The sequence below is a fragment of the Suncus etruscus genome, chromosome 4 (genome assembly GCF_024139225.1).
Source record: "Suncus etruscus isolate mSunEtr1 chromosome 4, mSunEtr1.pri.cur, whole genome shotgun sequence".
Lineage (NCBI taxonomy): Eukaryota > Metazoa > Chordata > Mammalia > Eulipotyphla > Soricidae > Suncus > Suncus etruscus.
This window is the reverse complement of record NC_064851.1, coordinates 7,721,994-7,742,186: the sequence shown is the minus strand read 5'-3', so window position 1 is coordinate 7,742,186 and position 20,193 is coordinate 7,721,994. Positions and strand designations below refer to the sequence as shown.

Here is a 20,193-nt window from a genome sequence, read left to right as displayed (position 1 = left end):
ATAGGATATTTACAGCTCTTTGGTGGGCTCCCTGTTTTCCCCATCAGCAATACCGGAAATGATTCGTAAATACCAAGTACCTTTTCTCTCATGTTAATGGGGCGACTGCAGGATCTGCCCTTAGTTATGCCAAGAAGGTCAAAGAAGTAGGAATTTATTCCTCTGGATCTGATACCTGAGAAAAGATCTTCTTGAAATTCAGAGTGATGAAGGTCTACTTTGAGACAGATTCAGATAATTTTCTCTCTCTTCCACTTTTTCCCCCGTTTTTTTGGACCACACCCAGTGACGCTCAGGGGTTACTCCTGGCTTGTGCTCATAAATCGCTCCTGGCTTGGGGGACCAGATGGGACGCTGGGAGACCAAACCATGGTCCGTCCTACGTTAGTGCTTACAAGGCAGGAGTGATTCCTGAGTGCAGAGAGAGGAACAAAGTTTGACCATTGTCAGGTGAGGCCCCGCAAAACAAAACAAATTTCCTAGCTCATTACTTCTATAGAATTCTACAGAATTAATGTTATTAAAGTTCTTAACAGTTTAAAAACCAAACTTTCAGGTTTCAAGTTACTAAAAATAAAGATCACACATATATGTGTATATATAATATATATATGGCTACATGAATTCATATAGCCATCTCCTCCCAAACAGAACACACATGTCCACATACACATGCCAGCACAGGCCGTCTCGGCTGAGCAGCACGGAGCTACCTGAGGTCAAGGAGCCTTGCTGCAAATCTGCTCGATGTCATGCAGCTCCTTGGGACAGTCTGCAGAAAGGATGAGCGGTGATTCGTCAGTCAGTACCACATCATCTTCGATCCGCACACCCAGGCCACGGAACTTCTCCGGGGCATTTCTGTCATCTTCCGGGATATAAATGCCTGACAAGCAGAGAAGGAAAGTGAGGGTCAGTCTTCTGCTCTCTCCTCTGCCACCTACCCAGGAAGAAGGATGACAGTCGCCTGCATCGATCAATGAAGCTGTGTCTTGTTATAAAAACTTGGAAATGGGCCAGAGTGATAATACAGCAGGTTGAACGTTTGCCTTGCACATGCCAAAATGGGTTTTTGGAAGGCAGCTATGCTCACCACTATACCACCAACGCGTCAGTCAAAATGGGTTTTGATTCCCAGCATCCCATAGGGTCCCCCAAGCCTGCCAGGAGTAATTTTTGAGCACAGAGCCAGGAGTAGCCCTTGAGCACTGCCAGATGTGACCCAAAAACAAAAATAAAACAAAACACCAAAAGAAAAACTGGTAAACACGTGCCGGGGTACAACAGACTCTGCAAACAATCTGGCAAGGCATAGCTGGTCATCTTCCCCGACTACCAGGTCCTGAAATCCAATAGCTACACCTGCGATGGCGAACCTCTGGCACGTGTGCTAATGGTGGCACTCGAAGGCCTTGCAGCTGGCACTCAGGAAGGTCCGCAATTAAGATATGCGGTGCGTGCTACATAGTTTTTAGATACTAAAATCTTGTTATTAAGGTTTAATTGATGTGCTGACACTTTTGAGGAAATTCTTTGGTTTTGTGCGGCAGTTTGGGCACTTGGGCTCAAAAAGGTTAGCCATCACTGAGCTACACCTTGTGGGCCACAGCTGTGCTGGTTACCCCTGAGTTGGACACACCATGTGGAGAACATGAAAGTCTGTTCCCTGCCCATTCCTGGGCCAGGCGACTCTGGGTTCATCGCATCAAGAGACAGGTGAAAAGTAACTCATGCAACTCTTTACCCTAAGAAAACTGCAGGGCTGGGCCCGGAGAGAGAGCACAGAGGCGTTTGTCTTGCAAGCAGCCAATCTAGGACCAAGGTGATTGGTTCGAATCCCGGTGTCCCATATGGTTCCCATGCCTGCCAGGAGCTATTTCTGAGCAGCCAGCCAGGAGTAACTCCTGAGCACCACTGCGTGTGGCCCAAAAACCAAAACAACAACAAAAAACCACAAACAAAAAAAACAAAGAAAAAGAAAATTGCAGGGCTACCTCCTTTTGAATAAAGGGGACAGGAAGATAGCGCCAAAGGATGAGAGCATAAGCTCTCCATGCGGAGGCCTGTGTTCAATTCCAGGCACTGCATATGGTCCCGAGCACAAGGAGCAATCTCCAAGCATCAAATCGAAAGTAGTTCCTGAGCACCTCTGGGCGTGGGCCCAAATTCAACCCTCTTAGCACCCCAGTCCACAAAAGGACCCCCCTCAAAAACCAACAACTTAAGTGCTGGTTGTTCATAAATGGAGGTGATGGTAACTGGCTGAACTGGGCAGGCAAGCTAACCAGTTCTAATTCATCAGCGGTGAAGGAGGCTCAGAGTTGAAGAGATAAAACAAGATGGTATATAAAGTGTCTGGTAAAGGGGCCAGAGTGGTGGTACTAGAGGTAAGGTATCTGCCTTGCAAGCACTAGCCTAGGACAGACCGTGGTTCGATCCCCTGGCGTCCCATATGGTCCACCCAAGCCAGGAGTGATTTCTGAGTGCATAGCCAGGAGTAACCCCTGAGCTTCAACGGGTGTAGCCCAAAAACAAAAACAAAAATTAAAGTGTCTGGTAATGGGGCTGAGCCATAGGACAGCGGGGAGGGTATTTGCCTTGTACATGGCTGACCTGGATTTGATCCCTGATATCCCATATGGTCCCCTGAGCACTGCCAGGCGTAATTTTTGAGTGCAGAGCCAGTAGTAAGCTCTGATCACTGATATACCAGTGTCTGGTATATCAAATTTTGGCTTGCTCCTAAACCTTTAATTTCTGCTTTTTCTTTTCTTTTTTTTTTTTTTTGGGGGGGGGGGGAGCCACACCCAGTGGTGCTCAGGGGTTACTCCTGGCTGTCTGCTCAGAAATAGCTCCTGGCAGGCACGGGGGACCATATGGGACACTGGGATTCGAACCAACCACCTTTGGTCCTGGATCGGCTGCTTGCAAGGCAAACACAGCTGTGCTATCTCTCCGGGCCCAGCTTTTTCTTTTCTTAATTTTTTTTGTCTTTGTGCCACATCTAGCAGTGCTCAGTGGTTAATCTTGGCTCTATGCTTAAAAATCACTTCTTTTTTTGTTTGAATTTGGGCCACACCTGGCGGTACTTAGGGGTTACTCCTGGCTCTGCACTCAGAAATTGCTCCTGACAGGCATGGGAGACCTTATGGGATGCCGGGGATCAAACTGGGTCGACTGCGTGCAAGCAAGCACCCTACCTACTGTGCTATCATTTCAGCCCCATAATTTTTGCTCTTTTGATGTTAGACTACAGGTGCCTATAAGTATAACTGTTATGATTCTGTTATTTTGTAGTGACTCAATAGGCCACAAAGGGACCTTTACTACTTCTTTTATTTCTTTTTGAGTCAGATCCAGTGGTGCTCAGGGGTTACTCCTGGCTTTGCACTCAGGAATTATTCATTGCAGGCAGGTTAGCTGCATGTCCCACCTTACTATTGCTTTGGACCCAAAGTTCAGGGGACAGAGTAATAGCACAGTGATAGGGCATTTGCTTTGCAAGCGGCTGACCCAGGTTGAACTTCAGTTTGATCCCCAGCATCCCATATGGCCCCCAAGTCAGGGGTGATTTCTGAGCACATAGTCAGGAGTAACCCCTGAGATCACTGGGTGTGACCCAAAAAACAAAAAACAAAAAAAGAAAAAAAAGAGTAAGTTCTAGGGTCAGAGAGAGACAGTACAATGGGAAGGGCGCTTGCCTCGCACTTGACAGAGCTGGGTGCAATCAATCCCTGGCACCCTATGTGGTCCTCAGCACACTGCAGGGAGAGAGAGAACCCTGAACCCAGAGCCCAGAATAAACCATGATCATTGCTGGGTGTGAAGTGGTAGGCCCTAGTTTAGTCATGGTTCTCTTCCCAACAGACCATTACCTGTTCCAGGACCTTCCTTACCTGGCTCCACTGTGATAACCATGCCAGGCTGCAGCGGGAGGGAGCGGGGAATGTCTGGAGTGTCATGGACGTCCATACCCAGGTAATGGCCAACATGATGCGGGCAGTATTTTCGAGCCACCTAAGAAAGAGCTTGACAATGTTAGAACACAGACACCTGGCGGGAACCTTTAGGAGAGCATGAACCCGTGATAAACAGGTTCTTCCACTGGGTCCTTCCACTTAAGCCATCCCTCCGGGTAGCTGCCACCTCTGGACATAACCCTATGGATGGATGTCACTGTAAAGAAAATGTGCTGCCTTGCTTACTGCTTAATCAACTGCACAATTCAGAAAACCCCAAAACTATGGCAGATGGAAGATGAGAGAAAGACATATGTTAAAACAGTTCTCTTTTCGGTGTCTACGACTCCTTTTAGAAAGGCAACTCTGGGGACCCCAGGTATCTCGGAACTCTAGGGGAGTCAGCAGGAGGCATCAAACTCCAGAACAATAATTAGGTGTTTGTCAGCTCGGGCATTTCCATTCATTGAAACTACTGGAGAGGTAGGAGAGTAGGAAGGGTGCTTGCCTTGCATATAGCTGACCCAGTTTAATCTCCAGCACTCCTGTAAGGTCTCCTGAGAAAGCCAAGAGACATTCCTAAGCACATAGTGAGGAGTAATCCCTGAAAACTGCTGGGTGTGGCCCAAAACAAACCAGAACCAACAGAAAGCTCCATTAGCCTGAGCAGGACAAATTCCTGGCTTCTTTTCTTCATAAGAAAAAGACTCTGGGGGCCGGAGAGATAGCATGGAGGTAAGGCATTTACCTTTCATGCAGAAGGTCATCGGTTCGAATCCCGGCGTCCCATATGGTCCCCCGTGCATGCCAGGAGCAATTTCTGAGCGCGGAGCCAGGAAAAACCCCTGAGCACTGCCGGGTGTGACCCAAAAACCACAAAAAAAAAAAAAAAAAAAAGACTGCAGCCTGAGTGTGAAGGTGGGAATGTGGCAGTGTGGTGGCTGCATTCCCCTTGGGCCTTGGTATTCTCTAATAACTGAACCCCAAGGCAGCTCCAGGATAGTGACACTCATGAAAGGAGCTCTGGAGTGTATCACTAAAGTCTTGCTTTGTTCGTGTTGTTGGGTCACACCCGGCGGTACTCAGGGGTTTCTCCTGGCTCTGCCATCAAGAATTACTCCTGGTAGTGCTTGGAAGACCATTCGGGATGCTGGGGATCAAAGCCAAGGCAAGCGTTCTAGCTACTGTACCAGCCCCATATCATTGACGTCTTAACACGGACACGAAGTAACAAGCACCTCCCTTCTCCTCCAATGTCTCTCTCTCATAATCACGAGGAAAGGATGAAAAGTTTAACCTGTGCCCCATTGTATTCTTTTCTACCCGCTCAGAGCCTGACTTCATTTTAGGTTTTCTGAGCAGGGCGGGTTTTACAGGGTGGACCGACCAGCATGTGCTGCCATCTTCTGGAAAGAAAGAGTATTGTCTCCCTTTTTTTGTTTGTTTGTTTGTTTGTTTTTGGGTCACACCAGGCAGAGCTCAGGGGTTACTCCTGGCCATACGTTCAGAAATCGCCCCTGGCAGGCAAAGGGGACCATATGGGATGCCGGGATTCGAACCACCGTCCTTCTGCATGAAAGGCAAACGCCCTACCTCCATGCTATCTCTCCAACCCCGTCTCCCTTTGGTCCACCTCAACTCCCTCTCACAGATGAAAAGTCACCAAGACCTTTTCTGAGTTAATCTGCTCTGGATTGGAGAGAACTGAGCATTCTGCCAGCTGATCTCTAGTGCTGGGATTTAAAGAAGAGAAGAACCGGGATGGAGCGATAGTGCAGTGGGTACTTAGTTTGCATGTGGCTGACTAAGTTTGATCTCTGGATCCTGTCTGGTTTTGGAGCCCACCTGGAATAACCCGAGCTCTGAATGCATCCCCATCAAACAAATAAAAAGAGCAAAGTACCTTAAAGGCATTACCATCCATCAGGTTCCTCAGGATGCCCAGCTCTTTGAGCTTCTGCCCAATTAGGGTCAGCATCATGGAGTAGATGTTCTCTAAGCTTGTCCCGGGAGAGCAGAGCGTCAGACAATCTCGTTGGACCTCAAGAACAGCTTCATACAGTTCTGCCTGCGGTGCTGTAAATCTGGGCAGGAGAAGCCAAGAGCCTCAGTTTGGAATAATCTGATCTGGCAAGAATTTCGCTTCTCAATTTGACCCAAAAACCCACAGCCGTGATTACAGGGCCTGGCTGATAGTGAGTGGCTCAATACCTTTATGCCAGTACTGACAGGATTTAGGCCCACCTAAATGGGGGGTAGTGATAGGACAGTGGGGAAAAAAGTATTAGGGCCGGAGTGATAGTACAGAGGGTAAGGAGTTTGTCTTGTATGCAGCAAGCCCAGGTTCAATCCCTGGCATCCCGTATAGTCCCCAGAGGCAGCCAGAAGTGATTTCTGAGCACCGCTGGGTGTGGCCCAAAAACAAACAAAAAAAGGGGGAGGAGGAGGATCCAGGAGTAATCTCCAGCATCACTGAGTGGGGACCCCCCCCAAAAAAAACAAAGCTAATTAATTAATAGGTTCTGTTTCGGGTCATATCAGGGAGTGCTCAGAGATATGCCTAGCTTGAGCTTTCAAGTTGCTCCTGGCAGTGCTGCAGGAACCATGCAGTGCTGGGGATCAAATCCAGAGCTCTCAGACACAAAGTCTGACTCCAGGCTCCAGCTCCAAGAGCTCTCCCCTTATTCCAGCTAGTCAGTGCTCAAAGGAATTTTTTTCTTTTTTGGGCCACACACAGCAGCATTCAGGCAACTTAATCCTGGCAAACTTGGGGGACCCGATGAAATGCCAGGAATCAAACCCAGCCAGCCTCATGCAAGGCAAATAAATACCCTACCCGCTGTGATATGGCTCCGGTCTCCGTTATTTTTTTATTTTTTATTTTTTTGGTTTTTGGTTCACACCCGGCAGCACTCAGGGGTTACTCCTGGCTCTATGCTCAGAAATAGGGGACCATATGGGATGCCGGATTTGAACCACCATCCTGCATGCAAGGCAAACGCCTTTCTCTGGCCCCCAACGTTATTCTTTTAATCCCCAGTATATCCCTACTCCAGGTCAGATCAAGGCGAAATGGGAAAGGAACCTGTGGAACCCTACCTGCCATTGACAGGCCAAGTACGGGTGATGTCACTCACATAGCCAGACGTCTCACAGCCTCCATCAAGTAGCACCATCTCCCCATCCTGGAACAAGAGACATGTCATGACTGCAAACTGTTTCTTCTGCAAACTCTCCATGTGTCTTGTTATAGAATACACAAATAAAGGGATGCTCCTGAGGTAGAAGAAAAATGATCCTGGAGAGGCAACACAAGATATAAGAATGAGGGCCCAGAGAGATAGCACAGCGGCGTTTGCCTTGCAAGCAGCGATCCAGGACCAAAGGTGGTTGGTTCGAATCCCGGTGTCCCATATGGTCCCCCGTGCCTGCCAGGAGCTATTTCTGAGCAGACAGCCAGGAGTGACCCCTGAGCACCGCTGGGTGTGGCCCAACCCCCCCCCCCCAAAAAAAAAGAAGATATAAGAACGAAGGACTCAGGGCCGGAGAGATAGCATGGAGGTAAAGTGTTTGCCTTTTATGCAGAAGGCCATTGGTTCGAAACCCGGCATCCCATATGGTCCCCCGAGCCTGCAAGGAGTGATTTCTGAGTATAGAGCCAGGAGGAACCCCTGAGCACTGCTGGGTGTGACCCAACCTCCTCCCCCCCCCAAAAAAAGAATGAAGGACACGAAGGCAAATCTAGGCACTCTGGCGCAGTGTGTGTCTGACCTGTTCCTGGGGCCGAGGTAGCTGTGGTAGTTTAGGGCAGAACCAAAGCTCACCGTCCTCTCTGGTTACATTTCTGTTCGACACACAGAATCTGACCTGCACTACAACTTTTCCACATACACTGAAGTACTCTGAGTGGCTAGGGCTTGTTGATGCACCTTCCTGATTCACCAGAGGTCCTGGTAGTACCAGGTCACCACAGCCACACTAGGACTTAACACTCTCAACTCCATTTTGTTTTGAGCTCCCCTTCATCTACTAATCGCAACTTCTCCCCCCTCACTTGATTGTGTAGTTTTTCTTTTCTTACATTTTGTTTTGTTTTTGTTTTTGTTTTTAGGTCACACCTGGTGGCACTCAGGGATTACTCCTGGCTCTGTGCTCAGAAATCACCCCTTGCAGGCTTGGGGGACCATATGCGATGCCAGGATTCAAACCGCCGTCATCCTGTGTTGGTTGCATGCAAGGCAAACACCTTACCGCTGTGCTATTGCTCTGGCCCCGATTGTGTAGTTTTTCAAGACTGAACAATATATTGTTTAGATTCTTTTTTCTTTCTTTTTTTTTTTTTTGTGGTGCTCAGGGGTTCCTCCTGGCTGTCTGCTCAGAAATAGCTCCTGGCAGGCACAGGGGACCATATGGGACACCGGCATTCGAACCAACCACCTTTGGTCCTGGATCGGCTGCTTGCAAGGCAAACGCCGATGTGCTATCTCTCTGGGCCCTTGTTTAAATTCTTAAGCAGACTGTTGGTGGAACTGAAGAAAAATAAGGGGCTGGAGTGATTGCACTGTGGGTAGGATCATTGCCTTGCAGGCTACCAAGCTGGGTTTGATCCCCATATATGGTCCCCTAAGCCTGCCAGGAGTGAATCCTGAGTGTAGAGCCACTGAGTATGGCCCCTCAAAAAACAAAACAAAACAAAACACCAAGATTAAAATAAAACTCGAGTTAGAGATATACGCATGGGTTACGGCCATTGTCCCACATGTGGCCGATTTGGATTTAAATTCCTGATACTGCATCTGGTCCCTCAATACTGCCAGGAGCTAAACCTGAGTAGTGCTAGGTGTGTAGCTTAATTCTCCCCATCCCTCCCCAATAAGACCAAAAAAACCCAAATGCCACTTTTTACAGTTCTGAGGAATAATAGCTCAAAGAGCCACATGTGTGCTCTGCACACAGGGTTCAGAGTCAATCCCAGGTGTTGTGTGGTTCCCCAAACACTGCTGAGTTTCAAACACTGTCACCTCGCCCCCCAAAAGCAAACAGAATGAACCTAATAAAACTTTGCTCTAAAATCTGTTCAGTCCCTAGTCACCACAAATCCCTCGAGAGTTTATGAAATGACATGAGCAAAGGCATCAGAAAATATCTGGCTGGAACTGACAAGCTGTCTAACATTTTCCTTATCTATTAAGCAGGTGTGTTAACAGCTGCACGGGGACATGTTCGGGTCAAATGAGTCGATGTCTGCAGAAGCAAAGCAAACAATCAAGTCTCTTCTAAATGGAGGCTTTTTTGGATTTGTTTGTTATGGGTCACACTCACTCGGAGGTACTCGGAGCTTACTCCTGTCTGAGTTCCGAGATCACTCCTGGAAGTGTTCAGAGACCAAATAGGTGCTGGGGATTGAGCCTGGCAAGTCCTGCCTTGCTGTACTCTCCCAGCCCCTGGGAATAGTTGCTGTTGTGAGAGCGACAAGGAACCATGAATTGAGTTAAGAGCCTGGCATGGGAGGAAGCAGCACTGGAGGACACGGTGTACCTTGATAAGCTGGTTGTTCTTCACATAGTGCAGAGTATTGGAGCGGTTCCCTCCAGCAACCACAGGTGGGTAGGCGAGGATGTCTGCACCACGGGCCCGGCATTCAAATTCAAACTAAAACACAACAGTCCCGTCAGATTGAGCTTGGCTGGAGAAAGGCTGTCCCCAGGCCACTCCAGTCCAGGCCCTCAATGTCCCGGTCCTCCGTCCCCAGAAGGCATTGTGGCATCTGGGAGGACTGGTTGTCACATATAGCCCAATAGGAAGCTTCATACACCATAAGCTAGAACTCAGGTAGGGGTCCATACAGACAGTGCTCCCACACCATACCTCCCGCCACTGTAGCCTACTTATCTTTTGGGTTTTGGGCCAACCCCAATGGTGCTCAGGGATTATAGCTGGTTCTGAACTTGGGAATTTCCAGTGACTAAACGGTACGCCAGGGATCATACCTGTACCTGGGTCAGTTGTGTACAAGGCAAGTACCATACCCGCTGTACTAGCTCTCAGGCCCCTAAATTACTATGCTCATTTTTCAAATATGACCAACCTGTATGCTCTGGGAAAGTGCAAAAGGTGATAGGCAACTGTAGGGTACTTATCTGAGACCCACCCATTTCTGGGAGGGGTCTTGGGAACCGGATAATAGGTGTGACTTTACCTGCAAGACCCGGCCCATTCCTGGGAGGGGTCTTGGAATAGGTAGATAAACCCGGAAGCCAAGGGATTAAGGGCTTTGGCCTTTTGGCCCTGCTGGGCTCTCTGAGGGAGATGGCTGAAAGAGGATAAGACGCAGGGCAAGCCTAGAATGGCTGTATGTTTGAAAGGTTATGAGATAGGCCACACACGTGGTGGCTAGGGCATAAATAAAGATAATTCTTCCTGAAGCCTGCCTGTGAGTGAGTGATTTCGCGTTTCACCTGGGCCTGGACTCGCCGGCTGCATGGGGATGAAGCCACGTGCTGGGGCCTAAGCAACAAAGGCCTCCATCCATCGCCAATCCAGCTCCATCATTGAATTATTTTAACACTACAGGCAACTGGCAAATTCTACCAAATTTCATTATAGCTGAGGTATAAGGCAGGTGACTGACTTTACAAGCAATTGGACTTTACAACATGACTTCAATTCTCTTCTTACTACTCAAAGGTGCCCAACTCTGAGCTGGGAATGATGCAAATGGTCGGTAAAGCAATGCTTATGAGGTGCAGGGTGAAGGTGAAGGGGGTGGGCTGTTTGCTTTGCAGTTGGCCATCCAGCATTCCATATGGTCCCTGAGGACTGCCAAGGAGTAATTGCTGAGCAATACTGGTGTGGACCAAAACTGGCTCCTGCACCAAAAAACAAAACTAGCAAAAGGTTGGAGTGCAGTGCAGGACCCTAAGTTTTCCACATGGTACCCCAAGCACGAAAAGAATGAGTCTATAGTCCCACGGACTATAGGCCCAAACCAAAATAGGTTCACATCTTACCTCCTCATATCTGTGTAAGGCCCTTGTTCATCTGTTCTGCTTTGTAATCTTCTCTTTTTTGTGTGTGATCGAGGCCCCTGGCAGTGTTCAGGGGCCTCAGGCGCCCCACACCCAGTGATTCTGGGCTAACGGGGATCAATGAGAAGGACCAAGAAAACAAAGCTGTAGAGTTCTGTGGACAGTGCTCACCTGGACAGTACTTGGCAGTGCTTGGAGCTCCGGGCCTACAGTCAGCAATGCCCGGGCTCCATGGGATCGGCGGAATTCATAGCCAACGCCTTACCCTCAGTGTAGCTTTATCCCCTTCCTTGAAAGTGTCTTCATTTGGGGCCGGGCGGTGGCGCTGGAGGTAAGGTGCCTGCCTTGCCTGCGCTAGCCTAGGACAGACCGCGGTTCGATCCCCCGGCGTCCCATATGGTCCCCCAAGAAGCCAGGAGCAACTTCTGAGCGCATTAGCCAGGGAGTAACCCCTGAGTGGTCACAGGGTGTGGGCCCAAAAACCAAAAAAACAAAAAAAAAAAAAAGTGTCTTCATTTAATTGTTGCCCTGCATATTTTACTTTTGCTTAATAATTACCAGAAGCAAATCCTCCCATAGACATCCTGGTCTTTCATTAAAGCAAAAGTATCATATCCACATGAGCTGACTTTCCCTTTTCCTCCAACACAACTATTCCAAGTATTAGGAAGCTCACCTTGGCGTATAGGAAACCTTCATTCACAGGAGCTTTACTGGCAAACATAGTCTCTATGAAAGCCTGTAAAAAAAAAAAGGAGCATAAAAAACCGTTTATTTTATTTTGCTAAAAGAATTGTTATTAAAAATTATTTCTTAGGAGAGTGTAAAACTCAGATGTGCTCAGAGCTTGCTCCTAGACTCTGCAGAGCTCAGGCATCACTTCTGGGAAGATTTAGGGGGGACCATATGGGAGAGTGAGCTAATGTCTGGTGAGCTGCATCTCTGGCTCAAAAATTTCTGTTTGTTTTTTGGGCCACACCCAGTGATGCTCAGGGGGTTACGCCTGGCTATGCACTCAGAAATTGCTCCTGGCTTGGGGACCATATGGGATGTCAGGGGATTGAATCGTGATCCTTTCTAGGTTAACGCTGGCAAGGCAGACGCCTTATCACTTGTGCCACCACTCCGCCCCCCCCCCCTTTTTTTTTGAGCCACACCTTGCAGTACTCAGAGATTATTCCTGGTTCTGTGCTCAGAAATCACTCCTGAGATGCTGGAGATCAAACCTGGTCATCTGCATATGCAAGGCAAAAAAAACCCAACCTACTGTGCCCTGGCTCAAAATTTTCTTTTTGGGGAGGTTTTTGGGGCCAATACCCCGGTGACACTCAGGGGTTACTCCTGGCTATGTGCTCAGAAATCACTCCTAACTTGAGGGAAGGCGGGGGGATTGAACCAAATGCCCCACCGCTTGCGCCACCCGCTCTGGCCCCTAAAAATTTCTAATTTACTTTTTGGTTTGTTTTTTAGGCTCACTGCCTATATCTCGCACTGTGCTTAGTGTTTTCCAGAGTGCTCAGGGGATGATGCAGAACTGGATCAAACCTGGTCTCTGGCATGCAAAGTACTTGCTTCAGTATACTTAATTATCTCTCTAATCCAAATGTGTACATGTGTATATATATTTTAAGCAACATTTGTATGTACCCAGGGCTTATTCCTGGCTCTGCTGATCAGCCCTGGCAGATTTTTTGGAGAAACAAAAGAAATGATGGGGCGGGGGGGCCGGGTGGTGGCGCTGGAGGTAAGGTGCCTGCCTTACAAGCGCTAGCCAAGGAACGGACAGCGGTTCGATCCCCCGGCGTCCCATATGGTTCCCCCAAGCCAGGGGCGATTTCTGAGCACATAGCCAGGAGTAACCCCTGAGCGTCAAACGGGTGTGGCCCTCAAAAACCAAAAAAAAAAAAAAAAGAAATGATGGGGGAAAAAAAAATCGAAATGATGGGGGTTGAACCTGCAAGACAAGCACCTTACTATCTCTCTTGCAAGGCAAACATTTAACTCTCGCCCATTGAACTAACTTTGGTTAAGGCATTGTGGTGTTGTGAGAGCAATGACATAAAAAGATGCTCCACATCATTAAGCATTAAAGAATCACAATCAGGGCCCGGAGAGATAGCACAGCGGCAAGATGCGGCGTTTGCCTTGCAAGCAGCCGATCCAGGACCAAAGGTGGTTGGTTCGAATCCCGGTGTCCCATATGGTCCCCCGTGCCTGCCAGGAGCTATTTCTGAGCAGACAGCCAGGAGTAACCCCTGAGCACCGCTGGGTGTGGCCCAAAAACCAAAAAAAAAAAAAAAAAAAAAAAAAAAGAATCACAATCACCCCAGAGAGATAGCACAGTGGTGTTTGCCTTGCAAGCAGCCGATCCAGGACCACAGGTGGTTGGTTCGAATCCCGGTGTCCCATATATGGTCCCCCGTGCCTGCCAGGAGCTATTTCTGAGCAGACAGCCAAGAGTAACCCCTGAGCACCGCCGGGTGTGGCCCAAAAACAAAAACAAAAAACAACCCCCCCCCAAAAAAAAATTAAAATCACCAGAGAAAGTAGGGCAGGAGCAATAGCAGAGTGGAGAAGATGTTTGTTTTGCATGAAGCTAGCTGGGTTTGAAAGAAAAGTCAGTTTTTCTGCATCATACAGGATGCTGGGGATCAAACCTAGGTCGGCCACGTGCAAGGCGAACTCCCTCCCTACTGTGCTCTCACTCTGGCCCCCTCGTGATTTGTTTTTGCTGAGAAACTGAACCTGGGTCAGCTACGTAGAAAGCAAGCACTCTACCTGCAGTACTCTTTCCTATACCCAGAGAAACTCTGAGATCATTGTTAATGGGACATAAAACAGTGTAAGTGCTGTGCTATCTGTGGCAATTCCTCAAAATTTAAAAAAAGAATCATCACTTGATTCAGCAAAACTTCTGGATAGGGTCCGGAGAGATAGCACAGCAGCGTTTGCCTTGCAAGCAGCCGATCCAGGGACCCAAAGGTGGTTGGTTTCGAATCCCGGTGTCCCGATATGGTCCCCTGTGCCTGCCAGGAGCTATTTCTGAGCAGGACAGCCAGGAGTAACCCCTGAGCACCGACTTGGGTGTGGCCCAAAAAACAAAAAACAAACAAAACAAACAAACAAAAAACCAAAAAACTTCTGTATATTCCAAAACAAGAAAAGCAGATAGTTAAGCAGTTTATATTCAGTGTTTCATAAGAAAAAAAAAAAAAAAAAAAACAGCAAAATCTGCGGCTGGAGTGATAGTATAGCAGGTAAGGTGTTTAGGACAAAGCCAATTTGGGGCCAATCTCCAGCACCCTATATGGTCCCCCCAAAGCCTACCAGGAGTGATCCTGGTAGTGAGCACAAATCCAGAAGTAACCTTGAGGCACTCCTGGGTATGGCCCAAGATAAACAAAAAGTCCCTCCCACAAATAACAACCATTTATTTCAAAATGTTTCGTACATCATCTATGGCTCCTGTTCCATGAAATGCTATCCTACTTCTGGCTTCTCAGATTCTTGCTGTGAAATAGTAAATGGCTGTGGCAGGATTCTTTATTTTGGGGGCTGTGAGGAAAAGAGAGTAAGGATCACAATTTGGTTGTGCTGAGGGGGGACTCCTAGGGGACGAGTATGCAGTGCCAAGGTTTGAACCTGGGTTCAACATGCAGAGGCACATCTTTGACTCTCTGGTATGTTTCACTATTAAAGTTATAGTACTATTGGTACCTATGTATATATTTTTTTGGTAGTAGGGGCCTACTGAGCAATGCTCAGAGGTTACTCCTGACTCTGAATGCAGAATTACTCCTGATGCTCGGGGGACAATAGCAGGGATGCCTGGGATCTAACAGGTTGGCCACACGCTAGCCCAAGAATCCTACCTGTTGTTTTATCTATTCTAGGTTTCCTAGCTGTACTCATGGCTCATAATGAATTCTAGACTTGTAAGCATGGACATGTTGGATCCAAGGGTTAAGATGGGTTAAGAAGGAAAGGAGAAGTGACTCAATGTTCTAAGGGGAAAATAACGAAGATCATAGGAAAAGTTCTAAGGCTTGACTTGCAGTGACATTATATTGAACACATTTCTAGACAAGTTCATTTAACTTGCAGATAGTAAGTCAGGAAATTACCGCATCAAATATATGGTCCAAGGTGCCAGTGAATCTGAAGTCCTCAATTTGGAAAATGCCTTCGAAGTAGGAATCATACCTCTGAAGTCAGCTTGCCAGCAATCTGCATTCGCCCAATTTCTGCAGGAGATTTGATCAGCCGGAGGCGCTGGATCAGCTGCTGGACAGCCCGAACCTTGTTCCCGCTCTTGGCTTTGATCTCAGTCAGAGGCTGCATGTAGTCAGAGTGAAGCTGTGCGTGGCTTGGTCTCATCCAGTCATACCAGACCGTATTTGTCTCAGCTTAAAATGAGAAGCCAAAAATTATAAATAAAACGGTAACTCAAGAAATAACGACGATCAAATGACTCGAACAAGACTCAGTAATCTCGGGCCCAGAGAGATAGCACAGCGGCGTTTGCCTTGCAATCAGCCGATCCAGGACCTAAGGTGGTTGGTTTGAATCCCGGTGTCCCATATATGGTCCCCCGTGCCTGCCAAGGAGCTATTTCTGAGTAGACAGCCAGGGAGATAACCTCCCTGAGCACCAATGGGTGTGGCCAACCCCCCCCCCCCCAAAAAAAAAGACTCAGTAATCTCTGAAGAGCACAGCACCAGCTCTCCCAAGATTAAAGTAATTTGGGGCCAGAAGATCGTACAGTGGGCAGAGCAGTTGCCTTGCAGGAGATTTCCTTATATCCCATATGGGTCCTTCAAGCAAGGTCAGGAGTCATCTCTGAGTTCTGATCCAGGAGTAAATTCTGAGCACTGCCAGGTATGGCTCCAAACCAAAAGACAAGATATGGGCTGGAGCAATAGACAAAGGGGAGGGCTGTCTTGAATGTGGCCAACCTGGGTTTGATCCATTATCCCATATAGTCCCCAATTCCGCCAGGAGTGATTCCTGAGTGCAGAGGCCAGGGTAACCCCCTTAGCATTAACATTGTGTGACTCCCAAACCAAAACATAAACAAAAATCCTCCAAAGAGAAAGAGAATTCTAAAGTTGTTTCCAGGAATTATGGACTCCATTAGATATGTTTTCTACAAATACCACTTTAAGAGATAATGTTCAGGAGCTGGAGTGACAGTAAGGTGGGTAGGGTGCCTGTCTTGTGGGCAGCTGACCTGAATTCAACATCCTATATGGTCCTATGAGCACTCCATGAGTGATTCCTGAGCACAAAAACAGGAGTAAGCCCTGTGCCCCAAAGGGTATAGTCCCATAACAAAAACAAATAAAAATAAAGACTTGTGAGAATCACATAAGAGTATGGAGGGTTCTCAGTAAACTAAGATTTGATCTGCTATATGACCCAGCATTCCTGTTTTTTTGGGAACTATCCCCCAGGACAGAAAAACACTGATCCAAAAGGATGTATGCATACTACTATTAATCACAGTACTTTGGTACAATAGCTGAGAGTTGGAATCAACCTAGATGTCTAACAACAGTATGGGACTATATTAAGGCTACGAAGCTTCTGCACCTCAAAGGGAAATAGTGCCTATGATAGGGAAAGCCACCCACATATTGGGAGAAACTATTCACACCAATGCCCGTCAGACAAGGGGCTATTATCTTAGATATACAAGTTACTGACAAAAACTGAACAAGAAAAATACATCTAACCCCCATCACAAAATGGGAAGAAATGAACAGATTTCCCAAAGAAGAAATACAAATGGCCAAAAGACAACATGAAAAATTGCTCCACATCACTAATTACCAGGGGGATGCAAATCAAAACAACAATGAGGAACCATCGGCACACCACAGAGTCTGGCATACAGAACAAAGAACAAATAAGTGCTAGCGGGATATGGGGAGAAAGGAACTCTCATTCACTGCTGATGGAATGCCGTCTAGTCCAGCCCTATGGAAAAGAATATGGAGATTCCGGGCCCAGAGAGATAGCACAGCGGTGTTGCCTTGCAAGCCAGCCGATCCAGGGACCAAAGGTGGTTGGTTCGAATCCCGGTGTCCCATATGGTCCCCCGTGCCTGCCAGGAGCTATTTCTGAGCAGACAGCCAGGAGTAACCCCTGAGCACCGCCGGGTGTGGCCCATAAACCCAAAAAACAACAACAAAAAAAAAAAAAAAAACCCGGCCAGCTTCTAGCAAGACAAGTGCCTTAACTACTGCAACTATCTCTCCAGCCCCACATGATTATAATTTTACCACAGAAGTGTAGAGACAGTGACTCATATGCGGGATTAAATTCACTGCATGGAAGAATCATTTGAGAATATCATTAATGCACATTCTTTTTTTTTTTTTTTGGTTTTTTTGGGCCACACCCGTAACGCTCAGGGGTTACTCCTGGCTAAGCGCATCAGAAGTCGCTCCTGGCTTGGGGGACCATATGGGACGCCGGGGGATCGAACCGCGGTCCGTCTCCTAGGCTATGCGCAGGTAAGGCAGGCACCTTACCTCCAGCGCCACCTTTAGCCCGACCCCGCACATTCTTTTTTTTATGTCTTTATTTTAAATGCACGTTCTAAGATAGTAGGCCTCCGATTTTCATAGTCCCCTTCATCTATTATGGCATTTGCTATTTCCAATAGGCAGCCCCACGTGATTTTGAGGCTGGTGACACAGGGATCAATCTTTGAACATATGGCCTGTGTCTGCAGAGCTGGCAAGAGCAGGGGAGAGGCAGTGAATGAAGCCAGTAATCTGGCTGGAATCCTCAATTGGCTCCTGCCCATCTTCTGCTTTACAAGGAAATCCTGTGGTATCTCAAAGGAAGACAATGAACAACCCTCTGTGAAGAGAGAATCTAATGAACATTTAACAGAGAAGGAAATCACTAATGCAGGGGTCCAGAGTGATAGCAACAGCGGGAGGGCATTTGCCTTGCATGCAACCAACCCGGTTCAATCCCCGGATTCCTTAGGGTCCCCCGAGTCTGTGAGGGAGTGACTTCTGAGCACAAAGCCAGGGAGTAGCTTTAAGCACCACTGGGTGTGGCCCCCAAACAAAAACACTCAAAAAAACAGGCCTAGGACGGACCTCGGTTTCGACCCCCCCAGCATCCTATATGGGTCCCCCAAGCCAGGATCGACTTCTGGAGTGCATAGCCAGGAGTAACCCCTGGGTGTCACTGGGTGTGGCCCCAAAACAAAACAAAAAATCAAAAAACACCAACGCAGCCCAATCTTCTGGGAAATGGTACTATGAGATTTTAAGAATTTTAGGATTGAAGAACTTTTTTTTTTGTTTTTGGGTCACATCCAGCAGCGGCTTAGGGGACCATATGGGGATGCCGGGGATTCGAACCACTGTCCTTCTGCTTGCAAGGCAAAACACTTTACCTTCATGCTATCTCTAAGGGCCTCAAAAGAACTTGGTCTAAGTAGGCGAGAGAAGTCTAAAACTCAACTGGCCCAGTTAGCTTCTGTTCCCATTCTCTTCTTACCTTTCATCCTGGGGATCAGATTGCTGGAAACTCTTCCAGCATGTAGGCTTCGTCCACCCCAGTCAGAGCTATGGCCCCATCGGCCCCCAGACCTTTGGGCCGTCCCAAAGTTCTCGACTGGGGTCTCTCCGTGGCACAAAAAGTACTGCCTTGTGTGCTGGGTAACTGCTTGCCAGGGAGGCTCTGAAGGACCAGAAAGCTGTCAGGCTCTTGGAACCCTCACAGGTACAAGAAGTTGTTGTCCTGGTGGAAATGTGTAGGGGATGTCGTTGCTCATGTAGTACGTAGTGTTTGACAGTAGCACACACCCGTCTGGTCTGTCCCACTCTGCCCCTGTGTCTCCTTGTGATCAGGGACATCAGCGTGTGTCTGCGAAGTGCATATTCCTCCTGGGACAGTTCCTGGCGTTAACTCCCCTAGAAATGACAAACAATAGTGATGGTTTACATTTCTTTGTCAAAGTCCTTTGGGCTGACATCAGCAGGAGAAGCAGCAAGTTCTTTTTTTTTTTTTTTTTTTGACTTTTGGGCCACACCCCAGTGACGCTCAGGGGTTACTCCTGGTTATGCACTCAGAAATTGCTCCTGGCTTGGGGGACCATATGGGAGCTGGGGATTGAACTGTGTGGTTCGTCCTGTGTCAGCTGTATGTAAGGGCAAATGCCCTACCACTTGCACCATCGCTCTGGCCCCAAGTTCTAGTCTTTGATTTATACCATATTTCTTTCTTGAAGGAAATCAAGGAGATAAGCCATGTTTAAATGACGATTCTCCTGTGGCAGTTTGGAAGAAGTGGCAGTTTTCTGACTGAAAACCAGAGTCATGACTCTGTAAAGGGACCAAGGGGAGGGACTTAGAGGGTTGGAGTGAATGCTTTGGCATTGTGCTTCACCTCTGGAATTGCATGGTGCCCCAAGATGCAACTGTGAAGAGATCCCTGAATTCCAAGCAGCCTTTAGAACTACTGGGTATGGCTCAAAAACACACAGAAAAGATCCCTTCTAGCTCTTTGGTTCATTTAGTCAGATACTATAGAATATATTGATATGGAAGATACATAGGATTATACTTTAAGCATCTAAGTTTAATCCACGTGGCTAAAGAGCAGGGAAGTGAGCTGTGTGTGACTGTCCTCCGAAGAATGTAAGCTCCATGAGGGCTTCCAGTGTTGATAGGTATATGTATTCCATGTTATAGGATCAGGACCTAGAACAGCTAGGGGTTAGTGGGCATTTGACAAAAAGGACTTAAACGGTCTTACTTCAAGAGCTAGAATAAATTTGTTCAATTCCTAAGCCCTAAAAATAACTTTATGGGGCCAAAGTAAGACGCTTGCCTTGCATGGAGATGACCCAAATTCAAACACTGGTATCCCATATGGTCCAGGAGTAAGCCATGAACACAGATGGGCGTCGTCCCCCACACCACCAAAAAAATAATAAAGAGAAGATAATAAATGTCAGAGAATCTCTAGTTTCTTCTTCATTTTGGGTGGGGAGCCTGTTTCTGTACAGGATTTGATTCTGACAGTGCTTGGGGGACCATTTGGGGATGCCAGGGATCAAACCCAGGTTGGCTAAGTGCAAGGCAATAGCCCTACACTCTGCTATTTCTCCAGTCCCAGAAGTGGAAAAAAATTTAGGCCAGAGTTAATGCATCAATAACGAGGCTTGTTGCTGTGAA

At 47.6% G+C, this 20,193-nt stretch overlaps 1 protein-coding gene across 1 annotated transcript in view; it reads right to left on the bottom strand.

Annotated features, from left to right (window-relative positions):
- Window positions 1-719: 719 nt before the first annotated feature.
- Window positions 720-20,193, bottom strand: part of XPNPEP3 (X-prolyl aminopeptidase 3) — a 33,185-nt gene continuing 13,711 nt past the window's right edge. The window contains 15 exon segments of the mRNA XM_049772476.1: window positions 720-886; window positions 3,897-4,017; window positions 5,863-6,043; window positions 7,059-7,144; window positions 9,498-9,611; window positions 11,664-11,726; window positions 15,191-15,393; window positions 18,512-18,536; window positions 18,539-18,601; window positions 18,604-18,666; window positions 18,668-18,763; window positions 18,765-18,818; window positions 18,821-18,858; window positions 18,861-18,909; window positions 18,911-18,927. Of these exon segments, the coding sequence (XP_049628433.1) occupies window positions 720-886; window positions 3,897-4,017; window positions 5,863-6,043; window positions 7,059-7,144; window positions 9,498-9,611; window positions 11,664-11,726; window positions 15,191-15,393; window positions 18,512-18,536; window positions 18,539-18,601; window positions 18,604-18,666; window positions 18,668-18,763; window positions 18,765-18,818; window positions 18,821-18,858; window positions 18,861-18,909; window positions 18,911-18,927 (1,340 nt within the window).